At 38.8% G+C, this 24,305-nt stretch overlaps 2 protein-coding genes across 2 annotated transcripts in view; one reads left to right on the top strand and one right to left on the bottom strand.

Moving 5' to 3' along the window:
• Positions 1-24,305, top strand: part of abcc5 (ATP-binding cassette, sub-family C (CFTR/MRP), member 5) — a 102,218-nt gene that overhangs the window by 15,148 nt on the left and 62,765 nt on the right. The gene's annotated exons all lie outside the window — the stretch shown is intronic.
• On the bottom strand, positions 1,995-24,146 carry cstf3 (cleavage stimulation factor, 3' pre-RNA, subunit 3). The gene is made up of 21 exons (XM_056234166.1): positions 23,981-24,146; positions 22,784-22,885; positions 22,540-22,635; positions 18,119-18,151; positions 17,297-17,394; positions 16,315-16,381; positions 16,200-16,234; positions 15,970-16,096; positions 15,417-15,494; positions 12,560-12,722; positions 11,606-11,715; positions 11,338-11,454; positions 9,645-9,719; positions 9,104-9,247; positions 8,066-8,168; positions 7,517-7,586; positions 5,776-5,971; positions 4,955-5,102; positions 4,705-4,799; positions 4,554-4,614; positions 1,995-2,638 (listed from the first exon to the last, which is right to left on the bottom strand). The coding sequence occupies exons 1-21, from the start codon at positions 24,005-24,007 to the stop codon at positions 2,436-2,438; spliced, it is 2,148 nt and encodes a 715-aa protein (XP_056090141.1). The 5' UTR covers positions 24,008-24,146; the 3' UTR covers positions 1,995-2,435.

Below are 24,305 nucleotides of genomic sequence, written 5' to 3'. Positions count from 1 at the left end.
CAACACGCACAACCTTGAGGTGGATGGGCTACAACAGCAGAAGACCCCACCGGTACCACTCATCTCCACTACAAATAGGAAAAAGAGGCTACAATTTGCAAGAGCTCAGCAAAATTGGACGGTTGAAGACTGGAAAAATGTTGCCTGGTCTGATGAGTCTCGATTTCTGTTGAGACATTCAGATGGTAAAGTCAGAATTTGGCGTAAACAGAATGAGAACATGGATCCATCATGCCTTGTTACCACTGTGCAGGCTGGTGGTGGTGGTGTAATGGTGTGGGGGATGTTTTCTTGGCACACTTTAGGCCCCTTAGTGCCAATAGGGCATCGTTTAAATGCCACGGCCTACCTGAGCATTGTTTCTGACCATGTCCATCCCTTTATGGCCACCATTTACCCATCCTCTGATGGCTACTTCCAGCAGGATAATGCACCATGTCACAAAGCTCAAATCATTTTTAAATTGGTTTCTTGAACATGACAATGAGTTCCCTGTACTAAAATGGCCCCCACAGTCACCAGATCTCAACCCAATAGAGCATCTTTGGGATGTGGTGGAACGGGAGCTTCGTTCCCTGGATGTGCATCCCACAAATCTCCATCAACTGCAAGATGCTATCCTATCAATATGGGCCAACATTTCTAAAGAATGCTTTCAGCACCTTGTTGAATCAATGCCATGTAGAATTAAGGCAGTTCTGAAGGCGAAAGGGGGTCAAACACAGTATTAGTATGGTGTTCCTAATAATCCTTTAGGTGAGTGTATATATATAAAATCACTAAAAAATGGTATCACTAAAAAAGGTTACATTTCCTTTTTTTTAGCCCCAAATAAAACTCCAAAAGAAGTCTATTTTAGGGCCATTATTTATATTTATTTGTGCATTTATGTATTTTCACAACAATCCGATTTTCAGAACAGCACATTTACATTAAAAATACTGCATTACAGTTCTGAAAATTTGAGAAGGGAGTAGAAAACACTAGGTGTGTCCCAATGCACTATTCTATGACATTTTGTAGTATAAATAATGCGAGTGATGTGTTCACACTGAAGAAGAAAAAACAAAACACATGCACTTTAAATACCTGGATAATGCCATAAAAGAAGAAAAAAAAAGTGAAATGTTGGACACTTCATGCACTCAACTTTCCAGCTTTAATTATTTAGCGGAAGGGGAGGGGCATCAGACTGATATGGAATGACAAAATAACCGTATAAAATTCATACACTACATAGTATATAGTGCACAAGTGCATAGTGTGTCATTTGGGACACAACTACTATTATAATTTAACAAATGTAATGGCTTAATAATAATAATAATAACTTTAATTTATATAGCGCCTTTCATAAAACCCAAGGACGCTTAACAAAAGCAAGAGGGGGGAGAAGGGAGGGGATAGGAGGAGAAAGGTGAGAGGCCAGGAGAGCTAAAGTCCATAAGCCTCAGTGAAGAGGTGTGTTTTAAGCTGGTTTTTAAAGGTCATTAGAGAGGGAGCAGAGCGGATGGCATGAGGAAGCTTGTTCCAGAGTGATGGAGCACCAACACAGAAAGCTCTATCACCAAATGTCCGGAGCCTAGACTTAGGGACAGCGAGCAGGTCCTTGTCAGAGGACCGCAGGGACCGTTGCTGAGTGTAGGGATGTAGTAAATCAATAAGGTACTGAGGTGCAAGTCCATGCAGAGATTTGTACGTCAGGAGGAGGATTTTATATTTGATCCGAGACTTACTAAAAATAGCTTTAATTTATCTTATGCAAAATATACCTCTACTCATTTTGAGGTAAAATCTTAAATGTTTTTGAGCGCTTCACAGAATGGTCCTTTGTAATAGTCTTCAAACTGATGTGGTTTCCTCTTCACAGTAGTGCACCAACAGCTTAACATCTATTGCGCTATAGTGCATCCTAGTGGTGAGCATAAATGCATTGACGTTTGTTTCAAGGCACACTGCCAGACAGCAAAGTAACACACACACACCACCACATGCAATTTTTTATCATTTTTGTTTTATTGGAAGCAAGTTGTGTGTGATCATCAGTTCACTACAAAAGGGGTTTCAACTCTTCCATCACCATCAACTACACATGGCAAGTTCAGAACTATGAGGCAAATCAGAATAAAAACTTTATACAGTATAAACCACCCAGTTTTAAAAAATAAAACTGTTAAAAAAGAAACTTTGAAAGCACTGAACCAAAACGAGATCAGCGATGACGGGTAATAGACGGACTTGTGATCTCGAGCGATGAGTCTGAAAGCCCTCTGAAACGCGGGTCAACACTGAGGGACACGTTTGGCTCTCGTCCCCTGGCTGTAGGAGTGCAGGGACACATTAAACCAGTCAGAACAGCTTCAGTGAGCTGAGACACACGGGTGGGTTCGGGTTCAATTGTCCTTTGTGATGTTCGTGTGTGTTTGTGGGTCAGCTCATCGGATCCTCTTCTGCTGTCGCGCTCGATAGATGTCGTGGATGGGAGGTGCGATGGATCCTTTGTCGTCCTCTTCATCTGAATCCGCATTAGGCCTTTTCAAGGACTTGTTTGCAACAGCGTGGTTTTCCACAGGCCCGTTTCCTTCGCTGGTCATGTCTAACTGTTTCCCAGTGATCAACTCTACAGCAGCATCTACAGCTAGAGAGAGAGAGAGAGAGAGAGTGTGTGTGGAATTAGTGCATAATCATTATAGTTGACAACGGGATTTCATAAAACTTCAAGAACATGTACGTGGCATATTTCACCCAAAAACATGTTTTGCATCATGATGTTGTTTGAGGCATGTGTGACAATTAAGCACCTCCACCTCATTATTTTAATGCCAAACAATTATATTAATTATGCGGTTAAATATCTAGCATGGTAGCTTTTATTAGACTGCTTTTATGTCGATTTTAATTACAAAAATGATTTTATAATAACTACCGTAATTTTCACTTTAATATGAGAATCTATCAAAAATACTGAGAATTATAAGTATTATATTCATGACAATTAAGCCACTCCATTCTCATTACCATAATGCAAAAATGCAGTATATAAAACAAAGTATATAAACAATGTGTCTGGATGAATTACATAAAACCTCTCAACAACTTACATGTGTCATATTTCAAGAAATTTTTCATTCCAAATAATTATATTACTTTTTAATTACAAAAAGATATTTATTATATTAGCTTTGCCATCATTTTTACTTTAATAAAAGTTAAAAATAAGTACATTTAACTAAAAAAATAAATAAAATAATGTATGGCAATCAAGCCCCTCCATTCCCATTATCATAATGCAAAAATACAGCATATTAAAATAAGTATTTAAAAATAAAAATATATAAAGTAGGGCCTATACACTGCCGTTTAAGAAGGTTGGGGTTGGTAAGATTTATAGTAGTATATATAATTCCAAATGTAAAATGTTTAAACCTCCTAGTAATATTTATTGTACTGTTTAGGACGGCAGATGTAATGTTCATTCATCATTTATTTCAGTGTCCTTGTTACAGCGTAATTCTACAATTAAAGGGATAGTTCGGCCAAAAATAATATTTAAACCATGCATTACTCACCCTCAAGCCGTTCGAGATGCATATGTCAATCTTGTTTCAGACGAACACATTTTCAGTTATTTTAGAAAATGTCTTAGACCCTTCAGTGGATATAATGTGAAGCAATGGGGTCCACCTCCTTCAAGTCCCAAAATGTGCATATATCCTTCACAGAAGTAATCCATCCGGCTCCAGGGGGATAAACGAAGGCCTTATGAGGGTAATCCGTGCGGTTTTGTCGTAAAAATATACATATTTAAAACTTTAATGAAAATATCTGACTTCCGGCAACGATCGACGCGCGTTCACGGGTGATGTTTTGCTCTGCTCTCTGGCTGCGCGGGCGCGTTCGTTCTACGTCACGACGCTACGTCCTACCTCGTACGCCGACTTCCATCACCCGTGGACGCGCGTCGATCGTTGCAGGAAGTCAGATATTTTCATTTATAAAGTTTTAAATATGTATATATTTACGACAAAACCGCACGGATTACCCTCATAAGGCCCACGTTTATCCCCCTGGAGCCGGATGGATTACTTTTGTGAAGGATATATGCACATTTTGGGACTTGAAGGAGGTGGACCCCATTGCTTCACATTATATCCACTGAAGGGTCTAAGACATTTTCTAAAATATCTGAAAATGTGTTCGTCTGAAACAAGATTGACATATGCATCTCGAACGGCTTGAGGGTGAGTAATGCATGGTTTAAATATCATTTTTGGCCGAACTATCCCTTTAAGTACCGAGTAATATTAATTAACAACGTGTTCTTACTATAGGGTTAAGGTTCAGAGTTAATTGCTTGTAATTATGAATAATTAACTGTTTGTACTGCATGTAGTATGTACATGTAACTTGTACAACTAGGACACTGTAAAATGTATAAAGCGTTACCAAAAACTACATTACTGTAATGTTTATGTATTATGAATCCCCACTGAACCGGTGAGTGAGACTTCAGAGAGCAGATGATGATAGTAATGATATTCTGAGATACTTACTTTCTGGCAATACACATCTTCTGAGAGAATCCATCAGCTCATCTATCTGTACAAAGGGACCCTGAAAACAAAACACAAAACACACATGATGACACTGTCATGCTACGGTTTGGTCTAAAGCAGTAAAGAGAAGGCGAGGTGTTGAACTGACTGTAAAACAGCTGGGAGGAGGCAGCATCTTCATGAGGATGACAGCAGTGGGAGGGACAGGAAACACTCCTCCAGGAACAGGATGTAGTCCAGGAGCTGTTAGGAGAACACGTCACCAAACTCAGCAATGCACCTCAAGAGTACAACCGTATGCTTTATTGACATGATTTAGACCGGGGAGACTCAAAGTACGCAGCTTGGGGTTTTAATGTTAAACGCAGGCCGTGAGGTGTTGATGCAGTCACACTCACGTGCCAGATGACGCGGCTGGAAAGGAACCATCTGGCTGGTGTCTGGTTTGGGGTACTCGGGTTTGCGGTCGGCCTCGTCTTTTTGCGCAGGAGTGGAAGGAGTGACCACCGCCTCCTGAATCAGTGCGTATTTGGCACGGGACACGTCCTGCAAATCAGATGATGGAGAATGTTCAGATGGTTGTTGTACACCAAGTTAGTGATGTTTTCAAGGCCCCAATATACTTAAAGCAAAATCAAAGAACAAACTGGTGTGACGTCATTTTGAACAAATTCGGGCCTAAACGAAATTCGTTTTTGTAGTGCCAAAGCAAACTTTCAGGAAAAGTTAATCGGTCTGTGGTGATTATGTAATAGGTTGGTGTTGCTCTTTGACATGGAAATCTTCTGTTCAGTCCGTCGAGGTCAAACGCGAGTGAAAACATGAACACACTGGTAGTAGAAACTGATGTTTCTGACTAGGGCGACACCGTTTCATATCATGTTTAATACTGTAAAGCTGCTTGCTGCAATCTATTGTATAACGTGCTATATAAATAAACATGGCGTGACTTGACTGCAGAGCTGGTGCGAACACTTACTTGATGCTTTCTCAACTGCTGTTTTCTCGCCACTGTTATTTTGTCGTGCGTTTATGGTTATTAAGAGGAAAGCAGTCAGCACATATTTACATCTACATCTAAACGTCGCTCTCAGCAGTGTGAGGTGGGGTGGAAAAGGTATTTCAAACTCTTAATGAAGAACGAAAAATAACTTTCCCGTGAGTAAATCGGGGCCTTTACAACGACAGCGAATTAAAATGACTAGGTTTCCTATCGTACCTTGTAACCAAGGGCTTTGAGCTCACAGGGGGAGCAGGGATACAAATCCATGAACTTGTATCTGTCCACCAGTAGAGCCGTCTCCTTTCCCTCATATTCGTCTTTAAAGGCCATGAAACGCCTTCGCTCCACCTTCAGGATACTGGCCAAGTCCCCGATGTTGCTCTCAAAGGCCAAGAAGCGCGCCCAGATTTCCCTGTTACACAAAACCACAAGTAAATGCATAATTGCCACTTTTGCCTTGACGACATTTCGAAAAAGAAAGTTAACATATACTACATATTTGCTAAACAATCTCTTCTGTATATGTATTCAGTCATAAGACAAAAAAAAACACACGTAAGACAAACATCTACATCATATGGCAATTTTTAAACACAACAAAGATTAATCCTATTTAATCCAATTATTTCAGATCAACAACCCCTTCCAATCTGATCGTAATTTTATTTGAATCAAGCTCAATCGGATCAATTAAAGGGATACTCCACTTTTTTTGGAAATAGGCTCATTTTACAACTCCCCCAGAGTTAAACTGTTGAGTTTTACCGTTTTTGAATCCATTCAGCCGATCTCCGGTTCTGGCGGTACCACTTTTAGCATAGCTTAGCATACATCATTGAAGTGGACAAGACCATTACCATTTCTAAAAAAAAAAATGACCAAAGAGTTTCGATATTTTTTTCGATATCAAGAAACTTTACTGCCGTACCATGAGAGCAGCAGGCGTAATGATATGACGCAGCGCCTGAAAATAGTTCCGTTGTGTTGACGGAAGGTAGCCTATTTTTAGGCGCTGCGTCATATCATTACGCCTGCTGCACTCATGGTACGGCAGTGAAGTTTCTTGATTATTACGCAGGAATGAGAGTATAGTTCCTAGCCATATCAGCCTAGAAAATCGCAACTTTACATTTTCCGTCGGTCTTAGTGCACGATGTAACTACAGAAGAGTCAAGTTTTAAATAGGAAAAATATCGAAACGCTTTGGTCATTTTTTTTTTTAGAAATGCTAATGGTCTTGTCCACTTCAATGATGTATGCTAAGCTATGCTAAAAGTGGTACCGCCAGAACCGGAGATCGGCTGAATGGATTCAAAAACGGTAAAACTCAACAGTTTAACTCTGGGGAAGTTGTAAAATAAGCCTATTTCCAAAAAAAGTGGAGTATCCCTTTAAGTGAGGCTTTTCAATCCGATTTTGCCATCAATCCGTTTACTAAAAGATGATTTGATTGCATGTAAAGTAGTGCAAACATTAAATGCTAAAGGGTTAGTTCACCCAAAAATGAATATTCTGTCATTAATTACTCTCCATCATGTCGTTCCAAACCCGTAAGACTTTCGTTCCCAAGCCTAAATTAAATTTGTTCATCATATAAAGTGATCGTGTCTATTCAGAAAATTTTGACTAAACCGCTCAATTCATATGAATTAGTTTTACAATCTCTTCATGAACTTTTTGAAGCATCAAAGTCTCAGTTATGTAGCTGTCAATGGAGGGACAGAAATCTCTCCGATTTCATCAAAAATATGAACGAAGATGAACGAAAGTCTTACGGGTTTGGAACGACATTTTTTGGGTGAACTAACCCTTTAATAATGATTGTTAATCCTGGGTTAAAATAACAGACTTTAACCATTTTAAAGTGTGAAAAGCCCAGCAGATAGTTAGGAATGTTTAAGAGCAAATTAAAATAATTTATTTGCGTAAAATAAAAGATCAATAAAATCCCACTAACCCAGATTTCTCAGGGGAAAGACTGCCGGACGTCAGGACTCTCTCAAACAGGACTCTGGTGTTGTTGTCCTCTATGATGGAGGGAAGGGCAAACAGCTCAATAATTCATTGTCATTTTGGAAAACTCATTCCTGGCCAGGCTTTTTACCTCTCTTTTTTTTTTTGGTAATAGCCTAGCAACAATATAAACACGACCGATGTTTACTGCAAGGCAAACACTGTCTCCTAGCTATCTACTTCATAAAGCAGACGGATGGATTGTTTGGTCTGATAAGCACTCCTGAGTCAGATATCATCCTGTGTGTGTGTGTATGTGTATGCGTGTGTGTGGATAAACAGCCATCTCGAGGACGTGTCAATGATACGCAATCTCACAATGCTTTGGCTGAAATGGTTTTCCCTACAGTGTTTCACCTAACATGAGACAGACTGTATGAAATGTGACAGTAGTACAGGCTTGAAAAATTGCACTGATTGTTTGGCATCAGATTAAAAGGATATTGTGAATTCACCAAACGTATGGATGACGAGAATCGAATTGTATTCTTACCGTTCAGGTGAGAGAGGTAATCAATGTACGCCAAAATGTACTCAGGAATGTCACCGTATTTCTTCAGTCCAAGCTCAAATATCTTAAAGGCCACAGATTTGTCCTGTCGTCGAGGGAACAGTCATTCAGATAGTCGGTTTTGTATCTGGATATTTATTTTATTTAAAAGGCAATTTCTGAATTTAGTCATTATGACGTTTGAGGGGCAATACGTAACATAAAACACAGGTGGTGTAACAAATGTGAAGGTCTCATTATGAAAAATGGTTCATTTTTTATCATCGATTAGCCTTTGATTTTCAAAGTTAAAAAGAATAAAAGAAAGAAAAAAAAATGACATTGTTTGGTTAATTTTTTTTCTTTAAAAGAATAGACGCACTGAATTAGTTTTGTGTTTAAAATATTACTAATATTTCAGTGGTGTGTAACAAATCCAGGATGCTCTCTTGTTGTCAATTAGCAAGAAAACCATAAAAAAAAGAAAGAAATAATTACAGAGTTTTTTTTTTTTTTTTACTTGGTCATACCACCTGACATGTTTAGTCGCAAAATCAAACCTTTGGTAAACAACAAAATCTCTTTTCTTTTTATTAAAGATTGACACCGTTAATGGTTGTCATTGACCCCAAAACATATGTATTTCATATTTACACCGCTTGACATTTTTTTAGTCATGATATCGAACAGCAGTTCGATAAAAGTTTTGTACATCATGAATACCGTTAAGGTTATTGACCACTGACCCCAAAATATATGTATTTCATATATACAGTACTGTTCAAAAGTTTTTTTTGTCAAAGAAATGTATACTTATATTCAGCAAGGATGCATTAATCAAAAGTCACAGTAAAGACATGTATCATTCAATTTACAAAAGCTTTCCATTTCAAATACTGTTCTTTTGATCTTTTTATTCAAAAAATCCTGAAAAAAAGTCACCCCAAAAAATATGTATCAGTTTCCACAAAAACATGTAGCAGATGGCACCAAGCTTTTGAACGGTGGTGTCTATATAACAGAGAGTGGTGTTGATGTTACCTTGCTGCAGTAGTATTCCATCAGAGCAGCAGTGACGTACACATGATGCCGTGTGCGAAGATCCTCTCTGGCCTTCTTAAAGATGGAGCGACCGGACTTAATGCCTTCAGCTCTTCTGGCGAATTTCATGTACTGTATATAGACCTGAACGATTCAAGAACATCAAAATGTCAGACAAAATGCAAAACAAACACAAATGTTATGACTCATTCATGCTTGACTACGCAATGTTATATTACAGTCGTCCCACATATTTGTGATTATTAATACATTTCCCAGATATAAGTGGAGATTTTTTTTCTTGAATCACTCAGTTTCTGCCACGGAATAAAACTATTTAAAAGATAATTGTGAGTTGTTATCTCTCAATCTATCACAATTGACTTTTTTTCTCAGAATTGAGCGATGTACTTGCAAATACCTTTATTTTTTTATTCAGTGGCGGAAACAAGCTTCATTCTACAGCAGAACTTTATTATTGCCATTTTCCCATGACAGTGGAAACCCTATAGCATTTGTCTCCAAAGAGAGCTGGACTCACCAAAGTAGGGTCGATATCTTCAATCCCCAGGAGACGGTTGTATATACTATGAACCTTCTCATGCTTCATGCGACTCTGCGAATCAAGCACAGATCAATACTATGAATGAATGGTCAAATATTGAATCGTCAGGATTTTTCTTGGCCCTTTGAAATAAAGGCCCGGTCAACCGCTTCGAGCGTGATTGGGAAATGTCGCGCCCCTTACCATAACCGCAAGTTTAACTAACTCAACCAGGCCTCGCCCTTTTTTGGAATTATTTAAATGAGGAATATTGTGACGTGTACAAAAACTCTACAATCGAGGTGTTTCAGGGAGTGCAGAAACAGAAAAAAATAACTCTTTGGTGTGAATTTGTGCTTTGTAAATTTGCAGACCTTTTTCATGTTCAAACAACTAAACACACTAAAGAAAGTTGAACATGTAAAAAAAACAAAAACATAATAGGGCCACTTTAACATATGGCATATTCGGCACTAAAAGACTTGCCCATCTTGAATGACATAGTAATGCTGATAAATGCATAAATAATTTACGTATAGAAGTCCTAAAGGTACAATAGCAAACCAGCCTGTTCAATTGTGAGGTGAGACAACAGAAAATGGGTTTTAAGTTCTGACTCTTTTTGGTGCAAGACTTTGACTAACATAAACAGACCTCATATGCCCCATTTCCCACCAAAAAAGAACTGGTTCGGAACTGGTGCTGGTTCAAAGGTGGTTCGGAGTTGGTTCAACTTGCGAACCTGGTTGTTTTTCCACTGACTAGAGCGCCCAGCGAACGACGTCGTTACGTCACTGTGTACGTCGCCATACATCTTAGCTAGAAACGCTTGCAAGTACAACATTACTTTGGTAAATGGTAAAATGGTAAATGGACTGCATTTATATAGTGCTTTCACAGACCCAATGGCCACCAAAGTGCTTTACAATTTGCCTCACATTCACCCATTCATACACCGACGGCGGTGTCAGCCATACAAGGCGCCATCCAGCTCGTCGGGAGCAGCTGGGGTTAGGTGTCTTGCTCATGGACACCTCGACACTAGGTCAGGTGGAACCGGGGATTGAACCACCAACCTTCCGGTTTGTAGACAACATACATGAACCACTGAGCCACTGCCGCCAATACTTTGGGATTATCTCTAAATCGTGTACCAAGAAGGCTTTAAAAACAATTGAAATATGTAAGTCTTTTAATCTTTTCCTTTGATATGTAATCTTTTCTGATTAGTTATGTACCCCTGTCTTGTCTTTTTTTCTCTCGTTTATTTGTTCTATATTGTGACTGTTTTCTTCTTTGCTTACCTAATGTTTTCAATAAAAAACATAATAAAAAAACTAGAAACGCTTGCGCCAACTTCAAGCATAACAATTACAATGGCGGACTACATTGTGTTTCTGCAAATGTTTCTCCTGGCGATCCTATATTGGGGTCAGAAAAGATGTTTAGAACACATCTAAACCCGCCTCCAGCCCCCGCCGTAAGCATGACGTGGTAAAAGAACGGTTCTAGTCCAGCAAAGAGTTGGTGCCGCTTTGGAACCAGTTTTCCTGGCCGAGAACCGGTTCTTTGGCTGTCGAAACACAAAGAACTGGTTTGCGAGTAGGCACCGGCTCCGAACCGGCTCTCAAAATGCTTTGGTGAAAAAGGGGTAATTGAAGGCCTTCAAATGCATCATTGTCATCATTACCTCTTCATAGTCTGCAAAAGAGAAATACAGCAACATGTTCTTCTTGAGCAGAGTTCCTATGGCACGCTCGTAGATGTTAGCCGCCTCATCACTGAACAGCTTGGCATTGTTCATGTCCTGAATGAGGAGATCATGAATAAAAGGGAGAGAGATGATGGAAATGTGCATCAATTGCATGTTAATATGACACCTAAGCAACATTTCAAATTTAAGCACACAATCACCGGCAGTAAAACAGTGTTTTATTTAAACTGATGTGCAAACCAACCCCTTTTTCGGCGAGCAGTTTGCTGGACTGTTCCAGGTACTGGGCCGCCTCGTACCAGATGTCAGGGTGATGCCCGAGAACCAAAAGGCACTGCTCAAAGGCGAACATCACTGCAAGTGACAAATAATATAGCTAGATACAGAAAATGGCTTGATTTAACAACATATAACATTAGACATCGTCCTCCAGCATTCAGCGTGTGACTAAATTCTTTTAGCCCAATATTTTAGACTGAATTTCACAATTTACTTCAGTACATTTATATCCGTTTATCAGCACTTTTAAATATGAATAATTTAACAATTTCTTTGTATGACAGCCTTGCCAAAAATCATGTCTGCACAATTTGGCATGTTTCATCACAAATAAACCAAATGACTCCCAAGCACAACTATGCGATATGCTTATAAAATCTTTAAATTAACAATATTTAAAAAAGGGTACAGAATAAAGGCCAGACATCACTTTTGGACACTACTGTATATTGTATGCAACTTTATCCGCATACATAGTACACTCACATAAAGCGATATATAATAAATAGCAAATCTCAACTGCCTGATATTTATTTCGTTGTAAATGTAAACTATTATCAACCAGCTCTTTATATTAAGTGTGTCCAACTAAATACAGTATTCTCACATTTGGGCGATATACTGTATACTATAGCAAATCTCAACTGCTTGATTGTATCATCTCAAAACTATATTATAGTCCGGCTGTATCATCTCAAAACTATATTATAGTCCGGCTCTAATCTGCTAAAGGCAATGAAGATATTAGGATATTATAAAACATAACATCATGATTTTCTGTAAAGCTGTTTTGAAACAATATATACTGTGAACAACTTTAGACAAATAAATGTGACTGGACTACAGTCCTGCTAAATACAGGATTGAAACAGCAGTTGGTCGATTGCCAGAACCTTCTGCTCATTATTAATGAATCTACCTCTCTTGGTGATGAGAGTCTGATCTTCGGTGCGCAGTGGGTTGCTCTTCTCCCATTGGATGTATTTCTTCCACATCTCCACCTGCTGGGCCTCCTGTGGGGAGTTCTGGGGCGGCACCGAGGGGGCGTTCCGGTCCAAACCCTTCATCACAGTCTCATACTCCTGAAAGGGATTAAAATCACACCATCAGCATACAATAGGAACCGAGAGGAAAGTGACGAGAAGTTGTTGAAAGTGTTATTGACTTAAAGGGTTAGTTCACCCAAAAATGAAAATGATGTCATTAATGACTCTCCCTCATGTCGTCCCAAGCCCGTCAGACCTCCGTTCATCTTCGTAAACACGGTTTAAGATATTTTAGATTTAGTCCGAGAGCTTTCTGTCCCTCCATTGTAAATGTATGTACGGTATACTGTCCTTGTCCAGAAAGGAAATAAAGACATCATTAAAGTAGTCCATGTGACATCAGTGGGTTAGTTAGAATGTTTTGAAGCATCGAAAATACATTTTGGTCCAAAAATAACAAAAACTACGACTTTATTCAGCATTGTATTGTCTTGCGGTTCTGTTGTGGATCCGCGTTCAGTGCCGCCGCTGACGTAAGACGCTGCTGACGTGTGTCTGGTGTGTGTGTGTGTGTGTGTCTTCTGGTTCTGTTGTGGATCCGCGTTAAGTGACGCCGCTGACGTAAGACGCTGCTGACGTGTCTCTGGTGTGTGTGTGTGTGTTCTGGTTCTGTTGTGGATCCGCGTTCAGTGCCGCCGCTGACGTAAGACGCTGCTGACGTGTGTCTGGTGTGTGTGTGTGTGTGTGTGTCTTCTGGTTCTGTTGTGGATCCGCGTTCAGTGCCGCCGCTGACGTAAGACGCTGCTGACGTGTGTCTGGTGTGTGTGTGTGTGTGTGTGTCTTCTGGTTCTGTTGTGGATCCGCGTTCAGTGCCGCCGCTGACGTAAGACGCTGCTGACGTCTGTCTGGTGTGTGTGTGTGTGTGTGTGTGTGTGTATTCTGGTTCTGTTGTGTATCCGCGTTAAGTGACGCCGCTGACGTAAGACGCTGCTGACGTGTGTCTGGTGTGTGTGTGTGTGTGTGTGTGTGTATTCTGGTTCTGTTGTGTATCCGCGTTAAGTGACGCCGCTGACGTAAGACGCTGCTGACGTGTCTCTGGTGTGTGTGTGTGTGTGTGTGTGTGTTCTGGTTCTGTTGTGGATCCGCGTTCAGTGCCGCTGCTGACGTAAGACGCTGCTGACGTGTGTCTGGTGTGTGTGTGTGTGTGTGTGTTCTGGTTCTGTTGTGGATCCGCGTTCAGTGCCGCCGCTGACGTAAGACGCTGCTGACGTGTGTCTGGTGTGTGTGTGTGTGTGTGTATTCTGGTTCTGTTGTGGATCCGCGTTCAGTGCCGCCGCTGACGTAAGACGCTGCTGACGTGTGTCTGGTGTGTGTGTGTGTGTGTGTGTGTATTCTGGTTCTGTTGTGGATCCGCGTTCAGTGACGCCGCTGACGTAAGACGCTGCTGACGTGTGTCTGGTGTGTGTGTGTGTGTGTGTATTATGGTTCTGTTGTGGATCCGCGTTCAGTGCCGCTGCTGACGTAAGACGCTGCTGACGTGTGTCTGGTGTGTGTGTGTATTCTGGTTCTGTTGTGGATCCGCGTTCAGTGCCGCCGCTGACGTAAGACGCTGCTGACGTGTGTCTGGTGTGTGTGTGTGTGTGTGTGTGTATTATGGTTCTGTTGTGGATCCGCGTTCAGTGCCGCCGCTGACGTAAGACGCTGCTGACGTGTGTCTGGTGTGTGTGTGTGTTCTGGTTCTGTTGTGGATCCGCGTTCAGTGCCGCCGCTGACGTAAGACGCTGCTGACGTGTGTCTGGTGTGTGTGTGTGTGTGTGTGTCTGGTGCGCCCGAGCTTCGTTTACAGTCTGAGGGAGACGCACGCTGTGAACAAAACAATCTTCACAAACATGTCTAAGGATTTCCACACAGAGGAAGACTTGCATTTCTTTGCTCAGCCATATTTATTTGAACCCGAATACACGGACACACACACACACACACACACCAGACACACGTCAGCAGCGTCTTACGTCAGCGGCGGCACTGAACGCGGATCCACAACAGAACCGGAAGACAATACAATGCTGAGTAAAGTCGTAGTTTTTGTTATTTTTGGACCAAAATGTATTTTCGATGCTTCAAAACATTCTAACTAACCCACTGATGTCACATGGACTACTTTGATGATGTCTTTATTTCCTTTCTGGACAAGGACAGTATACCGTACATACATTTACAATGGAGGGACAGAAAGCTCTCGGACTAAATCTAAAATATCTTAAACTGTGTTTACGAAGATGAACGGAGGTCTTACTGGCTTGGGACGACATGAGAGTGAGTCATTAATGACATAATTTTCATTTTTGGGTGAACTAACCCTTTAAAGTGTTTTCGGCATCAGATAAAATAAGGCCACGTCTACACTAATCCGGATACATTTAAAAACGCATCCGTTTCTTTACATTTTGGCCTTCTGTACACAATGAGACTGCATTTTTGTCCTGTGGAAAAAATGAGCTTTTTTAAGATGCTCTCTCAAGTGGATACATTTGAAAACGCAATTTTTGCGCTGTAATGTGGACCGTGAAAAAGGAAGTATTGGGAGTGGCCAAATTATTGCGCCAAGGGAGAGCGACCAATAGAAACAGACTATTCATTCTGGTGCTTAGAAACCGCCCACCGAAGTGCAGGTTCACTTGAATTCAGAACTTTTCAACTTTCACAACAAAGAAAAGGTTTTAGAGTGGCAAACAATGACAGCAAATTTGTTTTTTTTTTGTGGTGAATTTTAACCTGTGCTTAACTCACCTTGGCTACTCTCCTGGCATTCATGTAGTCTCTGCTCCGGTCTTCAATCATCTTTTTAGCCAAGTGCACATTTATGCCCTTTATGACGGAACAAAAGCAATTTATGACAAACATAAATGGTACATACACACATAACAACCAAAAGCATTTCTAGCTCTGATCACAACCAATTAAGCAATAGAAATTCCTGTTCAATGTTGAATAGAAGTTTCTCATAACAAATCTGAATTATTGCCATTTACAATGTCAATGTCACATTATATGCACCTTTTAAAACAACAACTGTTGATCAATGTGCTGTACATAATATAGCTTAAAACACAAAAATATGACAACTAACAAACAACAGAACAGATAATATAACTGCATCATTTATTTTAAAGAAATGGCAAACAGATAAGACTTAAGTTTTGATTTAAAATCATCTAAAGTTGTGGCAATTATAATACTAACTGGCAGACTATTCCACAGTTTTGCCGCCATTACTCTGACTACTGCCACTACCCAAACTGCCCTGAATCAGAATAACATCCATCATCCTCCATGTACTCACCTCTTCATATTTGCTGTAGTCCCTCCAGAGCTGCTCAATGTTAATCATGGGGTTAACACAACCCCTCTGGTACACGCGTCTGACGGCTGTGATCCGCTGGTTCTCAGCGTACGACCCCACGGCCTCTCTAGATGACACATACAGAGAGCTCGTCAAACGCCTTTCCTCCAAATATAACTTCTTTAAAAGACCGTGAAATGGGTTTTTGAGAATCCAAATGGTGTACTTACACGCCTTTGAGGAAATTGATGTAATCCACCCAAATCTAAGAGAAGAGTTTTAAGTTAATGTTTAGGATGCCATAGGACAACAAATCAGGATTAATAAGGACAGTCAAACCCTCACCTGATAGGACATAATCTCCATCCCAATCTTATCCAAAGCAAAATCATAAGCTTGTGCCATCTTTTCTCTGTCGAAGAACAGCACATTTAAAGTCGGTTTCTAACTATATGCAACAAGAAACATACAACTCACAATTTCCTGTATTCAAAATATGTTGTGATGTAAAAGTGACATTATTAAATAACTGTTCATTTAATTTCCATAATTTTTCTAGAATTAAATGTTAGTATATGCAATAGGGCCAGAAGTCTGAGAAACTAATAAAAATGCATTCTTCTAATATAAATTACATCATCAGTATTACAGAACATAAAGTTTAAGTGAAAAATGAACATTTTATAATTTGGTATATCCCTCCACTATAATAAAAAAACAAAAAACAAACTGAAAATCATGTTACCCATAACTATTTAAGGATGTTTCAATTTCAAAGAGTATCTTGTGCTTCAATGGAAGCTGAAAACTGGACATGACAATTTTCAAGGTCATTGTCACAAATTTGATTAGTCAACTATTATAGTCAATTAGTCATTTGTGACAATGACCTTGAAATTTTGATTTTCAAGGTCATTGTCACAAATGATTAATTGACTATAATAGTTGACTAATCAAATTTGTGACAATGACCTTGACAATTGTCATGTCCAGTCATGACCTTGAAAATCAAATCAAATTGTCACAAATTTGATTAGTCAACTAGAATAAGGCATTGAATAAGGAAGAATCTAAAATATTGCTTATTAAATATTAACGTTTCTTTTTATAATCTAAAACTAGATTTAAATCAAGGACCAGAACTCTCCATTTTATAATTAGATTTTAAATCCCAGACTGAATTGTGGTCTTTGAACCCATTGTATAGGGAATATAAATAACCCTTCTCCCTTTAGATATTGCCATTATTGATATTGCTATAGATATAAGGCATTGACAAAGGCAGTTGATCGCTTTAAAGCCATGGAAACACAATCATCTCACATACTTATAGCTGGGTAGTTTTCCTTTGGTTTCCCGGACATATGAGAGGTAGCACTTCCACAGGTCAATGTGCAGAACCTTCATTAAGCACCTCTGAAATAACTGAGCAAGAGATTGAACAGTGAACAAACCCATCTGATGTACAAGACAGCACGGATTCATGCTTACAAACAATACTGTGACCGTAGCATTGATGGCGGTTAATACAAAACATATCAAAGTCAACTAATTCTAGATTTCACTTAAATCATATAAAATATACTGATGTTATAATTCTGCATCGATTTTTGGCAGATAATCTGTAATCGTCAGATTACAATACCACGGTATTTTGACATAATACTGAATAATTCACATTTACATGGTAATTAGAGCAAAGAATATCACGTCGGCATCCTGTACTTTCTCGTTTTCAGAAATAAAAGGGTCACGTGAGACATCAAGCGACTCAATATTGACCCTGTACGGCTGATGTTTTGTTGCCAAACTGCATTAACAGTGAATTGCTCTCTGAAATGGGATCTAACAAACTCGGATAATGCGTCCTCCATCATGCAGAATCAAATCTGGGACTTTTTCCCCTCGTATTTTATTGTCTGATTGCCTGTTTTCTGGATTCGGGAAAGCAAACAGGATATCTCTAGTGAAGCAGGGTGTCATTTTATTTCACTTCACCATCTTCGTGTTTACTCTCCCTGAGCTTTTGAGTGGTGACCTAGGTAAAGCTCAGCTTTTATGGACTTACACCTATGGATGTGTCCATCACAATAATTTCATACAACCAATAAATTCAAAATGTGGCTTCCATGCGATAACAAATGCTTACCTTTTCAACCTTGTCATAGTTTTTAGCCTTGATCTGTGGACACATTTGAAAACCAATATTATTTTAATTTTTTTTTAAATGTCAGTATCAAGACTAAGTTGCTCCACACACATGCACACACAACCCTTTTAAGGTCAACGATGTGACATTCACACAACCCTGCATAATATTATGTCAGTTGTATGACTGTCTTCCTCTATTAACTGCATAGAGTCACAAGATTCACTAGAGCTAGTTTGAAGAATGACTTATTTCATGTGCGTATGAAAGGGCCACAAAGCTGCAAATGGTGCAAATTTCCCCGGATTCACAGACAAGACTTAACCCTAGTCTCGGACTAAAATGCATGTTTGAGCTGTTTTAACTGGAAGCAACTTGCACTGACATATCTTAAAATATACCAGTGCCATTGTTTAATCTCAAGATGCACACCTGTAATGTTTTTCCCAAGGCGTTTTTATAAAAGCTACTAATCTAAGCCCTGTCTATGAAACCAGGCCATTATGTGTTAGTAAATGTATTGCTTTTTGGAGTGCAAAACCCTATAGAAAAGATTTAAGATTTAACATCCCTGTGGTTTGCATCTGAAGGTTTTACAAAGCGAATATTTTTATGAGGCAAAGTATAAGAGTTTAGCATGCGTCAAAAATGAAACATTACACTCAGACATTTACAATAATTTAAAACACAGGTTTACTTAAGATGAATTCTCTTATTCACCAACTTCCTTTGAGAAACACAAAAATCTATTTAGCAGAAGTTGCTATTTTGAGGGAAATTGTGTAAGTGTGATCACCATTTATTCATTTTTGCAGGAAAATCTTAACTTAAAATAAATATTTCCCTTTGAATAAGAGCCAACAATAAAATCGCCATAATGTGTATTAATAGAATTAAAAAAAAAAACAAGAAACCAATTTCTCACCACTAAGACAAACAGAAATGAAACTTCAGGGCTCACCAAGAAGGATTTTTCTCTGCTGGTGCGCCACAAATATAAAAAATAACTACATCCAGCACCATATTTTAATATGGGTCAGAAACAATATAGCACTATGCCACCACAAAAAAAATTATAATGTACAGTATCACCATAACAGCTATAAACTCAAACACTTTACAGTGCAAAACATGTGTCGAATTTGTTTATAACCAATTTGAAGTGAAGCTCTTAAGTCGATCATTAGTCATTCTGGCAATTCCCATAAATTATCTTTTATTTCCCAGCTAGATAACATTAATCAGCACGATTTGCAACAAGTGTTCAATAAATAACAGAATTTCAGATGTTAAAAAACATAATATTAAAGAGATGCATGATTTAGTGCTGGACTGGTAACCGGCCTAAACCTCGCACTGACCGAGTCATGCACTTGCAAATGTTTCAGTATTCTGATCAAATATGAATACAATTTGAGGCAACTGCACATCATGTATTCCAGAGGACAAAAAGCAGGTGAATGTGAAAACTCTCCTAAGTATTCAGAGATCTTATAGATAACCGCTGGAGTCATTCAGTGGTACTGAGATTGCGGGGATGCAAATTAAGAGTAAATGTCTTAAGAGCTCAAATGTATTTTGAGGAAAGAGGTAATGGTTAGATAGGGACAGGGATTAAATAATCCCATTTAAAAAGAAACAGATTACCAGTATATGCCATCAAGGATTGATGCATTTTCACTGATAACAATATAAGAGGTAAAGTCAGATTCTTACTTTTCTGTCTGTGCAATTGTAATGCACTCTATGGTAGTACTTTCAGCACACAAAGCCCTTTGTCCACCGCTTTCCCTAAATAGCAGTAAAATAGGACAACCTGCAACTATTCAGCTTTCCTGTGGCTCAAACAGTAGAGCGTTGGCGCTTGCATCGCCATGGTCATGGGTTGGATTCCCAGGGAAAGCAAGAACTGATAAGAATGTAAATGTGTACCTTGAAATGCGATGTAAGTCGCTTTGGATAAAAGCATCTGCCTAATGCAATAATATAATTACATAATAGGACTAAGCGTGCAATGTTATCATTAAAGGGATTGTTTACTTAAATTAAAATTCTCATGATTATGTCATAACAAACCTGTATGATTTACTTTCTTCTGTGGAACGCACAGAGACGAGAGATATTTAAACCGTTTTAATTCATACAATGAAAGTTAATGGGGACCAAAATAACATTGGTCCTCATTCACTTTCACTGTACAGATTTTTGTTTTCAAAAGGTCATCTTTGTTCAACAGAAAAAAAAAAAACTCAAACAGGTCTGTAATGATATAACGGTGAGTAAATGCTCTCTCATTAAGGCCATTTCAGATTAGCTCTGTGGTTCTTGGTGACATTAAATCGAATTAATAACGCTGAGGTCAGCTGTGAGAGGTTGTTGGCAGTGTGTCTGTGCTCCAGGGCAAACGGTGATAGACTGACATACTTAACCAAACCACCCAACAGCTCCAAACGAAATCAAAACTCAGCATGACAGAGTGTGAGAAATACTGGAGTCGCTGTGGGACATGATCACTGTGGTACTGCCGTCTCCTTGCCTCGGACACACGCATGCACGCACACTCACTGACACAAGATTACAATGAATGCACATTACAACGACAAGCCAAACTTGTTAAAGTGCATTTTATTACGGTAGGGGTAAAAAAAAAAAACAAAAAAAAAAAAACAGTTTTGACTAAGGGTTGAGAAGCTTGAACAAGAATTAAATAATGATTGGAAATGCTCAATCATACTCAGTGCATAAACACCTACAATTGATTGGTCCATTATACTATTTCAATTAAATTTACTGAATTTAAAATAAATGATTTTACACTTTTGATTTAAATTCAGACGACAACAAAAAAAGGTTGATTAGCAAGAAATCACAATTGGGGATCTGAAAATAAATAATATTTCATTCAACCCCAGCTCTCCAATTGATTTATCCATGGCAAGGTCTGTTTTTACAGAGGAAATTATTTTGTGATTGCAGCTCCTATCATAACTGACCCCTTCAATAAGCCCCACTCTAATTGGTTAGCGTTTCCATCTTTACAAAACATCCCACAGACAGGAAGAGGAGAATTCAGTAAATGGAGTGATTATCAATAAAATGTGCTCAAAGCGATCAAAATGGATTGGAAAATTATTATTACGTGGGGTGAAATTAATTGACACTCTCTACACTTTTGGATGCAGAAATGATTAAAAATTAAAGACTGCAAATCAGAATTGTGGCTACCTTTTTCCCAAGTGAAAAATAATGATAATTTGAAAGTGATTACCAATGTGAGTAAACAGAACGACTAGTAACTTTCTACAACATTCACAATAGTACTGCAAACTCTTTTATTGATTACTATGAAAATGACATCTAAGTTTAACATTATATTGGAGCAAATCTGCTCTTACTGATATTATACATGTTCATTTGGGAATGAGGCTGGAGATATTTGGAAAGAGCAAAACTTATCTAAAAACGGCCAAGTTGCAAAGGCAGGATTGGTCAGTAATGTTATAGGGCGGGGCTTAGCAAAGGGTTAACTGTAACGATCAACTAAGCATAAAAAGAGAGGAAAAAATTCACAACCACCCTCCACCAAAAATATACAAAAAAAAATCATATTTAGTTTTTTTTGGGCGATGTTGAATCATTTATACCCAGAAAATGATTTGACAATATAATGGGCAAAAAAAAAATCTAATTCTATTAGGAATATTAAAAAAAGAAGACCAAAAACCTAACCATTTAAGTGACTACACTTGTTAAGTTAGTTGAATGTAAATGTGCATCTAAATGTTACTTGTAAGATACTTACCATTACAATCTGTCCCTAAACTGCACTCGTGCATTTAAACATCATATCATGCCTGTTTCATATTCACATTTAGAAATAATCTAATAGTAAATCTAAGAGAATGTGAGCATGTGTGGTGCAAGTGTATACTTGTAAAATACCGTAAAATTCGCCTCAGGGTTTAGACAAACTAGACTTAGTTGATGTGTGGACTGCTGTGCATGCTGGACTACACCTGACATGTATAATATGGAATGAGGGACAAGAGAATTAGACGCTAGTATGGAGCAAATCTTGAATAATTAATTACAAACAAACCACAACAACCTCAAAGAAATGACACAGGAGGCAAGAAATTGACACAAGTAATAAAGGCTAAAGCACTCCAATACCATTAAAATTGTTTTAATGCTGTTGCAGATAAAACATGCAACAATATCACCTCATAAAACTGCAAAGTATAAGGAAAAGAATGACTTGAGAACCTCTAAATGATACAAGCTATGAGAGTTTCCCTTGACGCCCTGCGATTATTGTGCACTGCTGGTGTGTGTGAATATCACATTGTTGATCAAAATGGGGAGAAGCATCGTCATGCACAGATATGAAAATGTCATTAAATTCAAATAAAAAGTTTAACCTCAGCTTCAATGTATAGCTTCCAGAATCTGCCCGAACTGGGAAACTGGGCGACAAGTCGCTCATATGTCTTCCTTGCTTTGTCTATGGGTTGATTCTAAAAGAAGTAAAATTCATTTACATACAGAATTATAATGTACGTCCCAAAGACCGTTTACATGAAACAGCATCAGATTCGCCCTCCCGTCCCCTCCCAAAACATGTTACCCCCGGGTAGAAAGGAATGCAACCCTGTGTCACTAAACCTGTGCTTCACGAATCAGTATGCTCCAAGCGTCGAGGTCATATGGGTTTTCTTCCAACTTCTTCTCTGCTTTCTTCACCTTCTCTGGGATGTACTCTGCTGCCTGTTGAGGGGAAAAGAAACAACAAATGTGAGACCAGATTATCCTGAAATGTGTGAGCAACATTTGTTCCCAAAAAAAGACATTTCATTCTGGTGGGACATATATCCATAAGCTAAACATCAATGGTTCTCAATCTAAAGCATAGGAATTGTGCAGTGTACATGAAATATAGCTGTTATTCTGTTGCGTTTAAAAACTTTGAAAGATGCTTTCATAGACGGCATTTTGACAATCAAGTCATTGTAATATACTAAAGGATAAACAATCTTGTTATTTGTAATAAACTAGATAAAGTTTGTCAGACAAACTACGATGTTGGGTCGAGCGAGGCTGGCTAAGTGTGAAGTAGTTTTAAAATCTTGAAGTGTGAAAGTATTCAGTTTAAATTGCTGTTAATTAGCTTTAAGTTTGAATGTTTTTAAATGGTGGCCTAGAATTTGGAAGGTTTAAAGGCCAGACAGAGAAGTTATGATATTGTGTGAAGGGTAGGGTGTTGCTAAGCAGGGTAACGTTAGTTGCTTGGAGGTTGCTATGTGGTTACTAGGGTATTGCTATGGTGACTGAATGTTGCTAGGGTGTTCTAATTAGTTTCTGGTCACCAGATTCAGGAAAATCTTCCGATCGGTTAGAAAAGACGCATCAACCCGAGTCTGAAGGTCTTGTCCGAGTTTGATGGTGTAGCTTTAAAGCTTTAGGAGATGTTGCAGTCCATTTTTTTTTAAAAGAAAATAAGTTTAAATAGAATAATAATAGTACGTTGGCTTTCTCAAGCCTACATAATAAATCTGAACATTGCTATTAACAATAGTAGAGGTGAAAATCAATGGCATCGTGGTGTGTCGTGCTTCAGTCATACAACCGCCAGCATCTAAGCAACAGCATTACGTCAACACTAGTCTATCCTACTACCTCAAATGTTTCATCACGAATTTATTCCAGCAGAACAACCACAACACAAACACTCGACGCATACTGTGAGAGGCGTGTAATAAACCTTTAAACATCGACAGCATTCTGCTTTAGGAGCGAACTCAACAGCTAGGCCGCAAACACGAACACTTGATTTCCAACAATCCACATATGTCTTTACTTTACCTGGTCCGGTGGAGTTTCGGTGGACATGATGGAATATGAGTGCGATCCGAGCAAATGAACGTCGACTTCTCTTCAATCACAAATAACCGCAGACCGTGCCTATTGCAGCATTGTTTTTTTGTGCAGACTCTTTGTACGGCCGCTCGCCTCTCACCGCGCACTAAAATGGCAGCAGCGTGAACTAGTCGTTGAGCCACGCCCACCGAAACCTACTCATTTCAAAATAAAGGTCACTACAATAGTAGTAAATAATAATAATTGATAACAATAATAATGATATTAGTAATACATGTACAGATTAAAATCAAAGGAAAACATATTTTGT

This window comes from Rhinichthys klamathensis, unplaced genomic scaffold (assembly GCF_029890125.1).
Source record: "Rhinichthys klamathensis goyatoka isolate OS25496 unplaced genomic scaffold, OSU_Roscu_1.1 h1tg000391l_1, whole genome shotgun sequence".
Taxonomy (NCBI): domain Eukaryota; kingdom Metazoa; phylum Chordata; class Actinopteri; order Cypriniformes; family Leuciscidae; genus Rhinichthys; species Rhinichthys klamathensis.
Note: the sequence above shows the minus strand (reverse complement) of the source record. Positions and strands in the feature narration are given on the sequence as shown.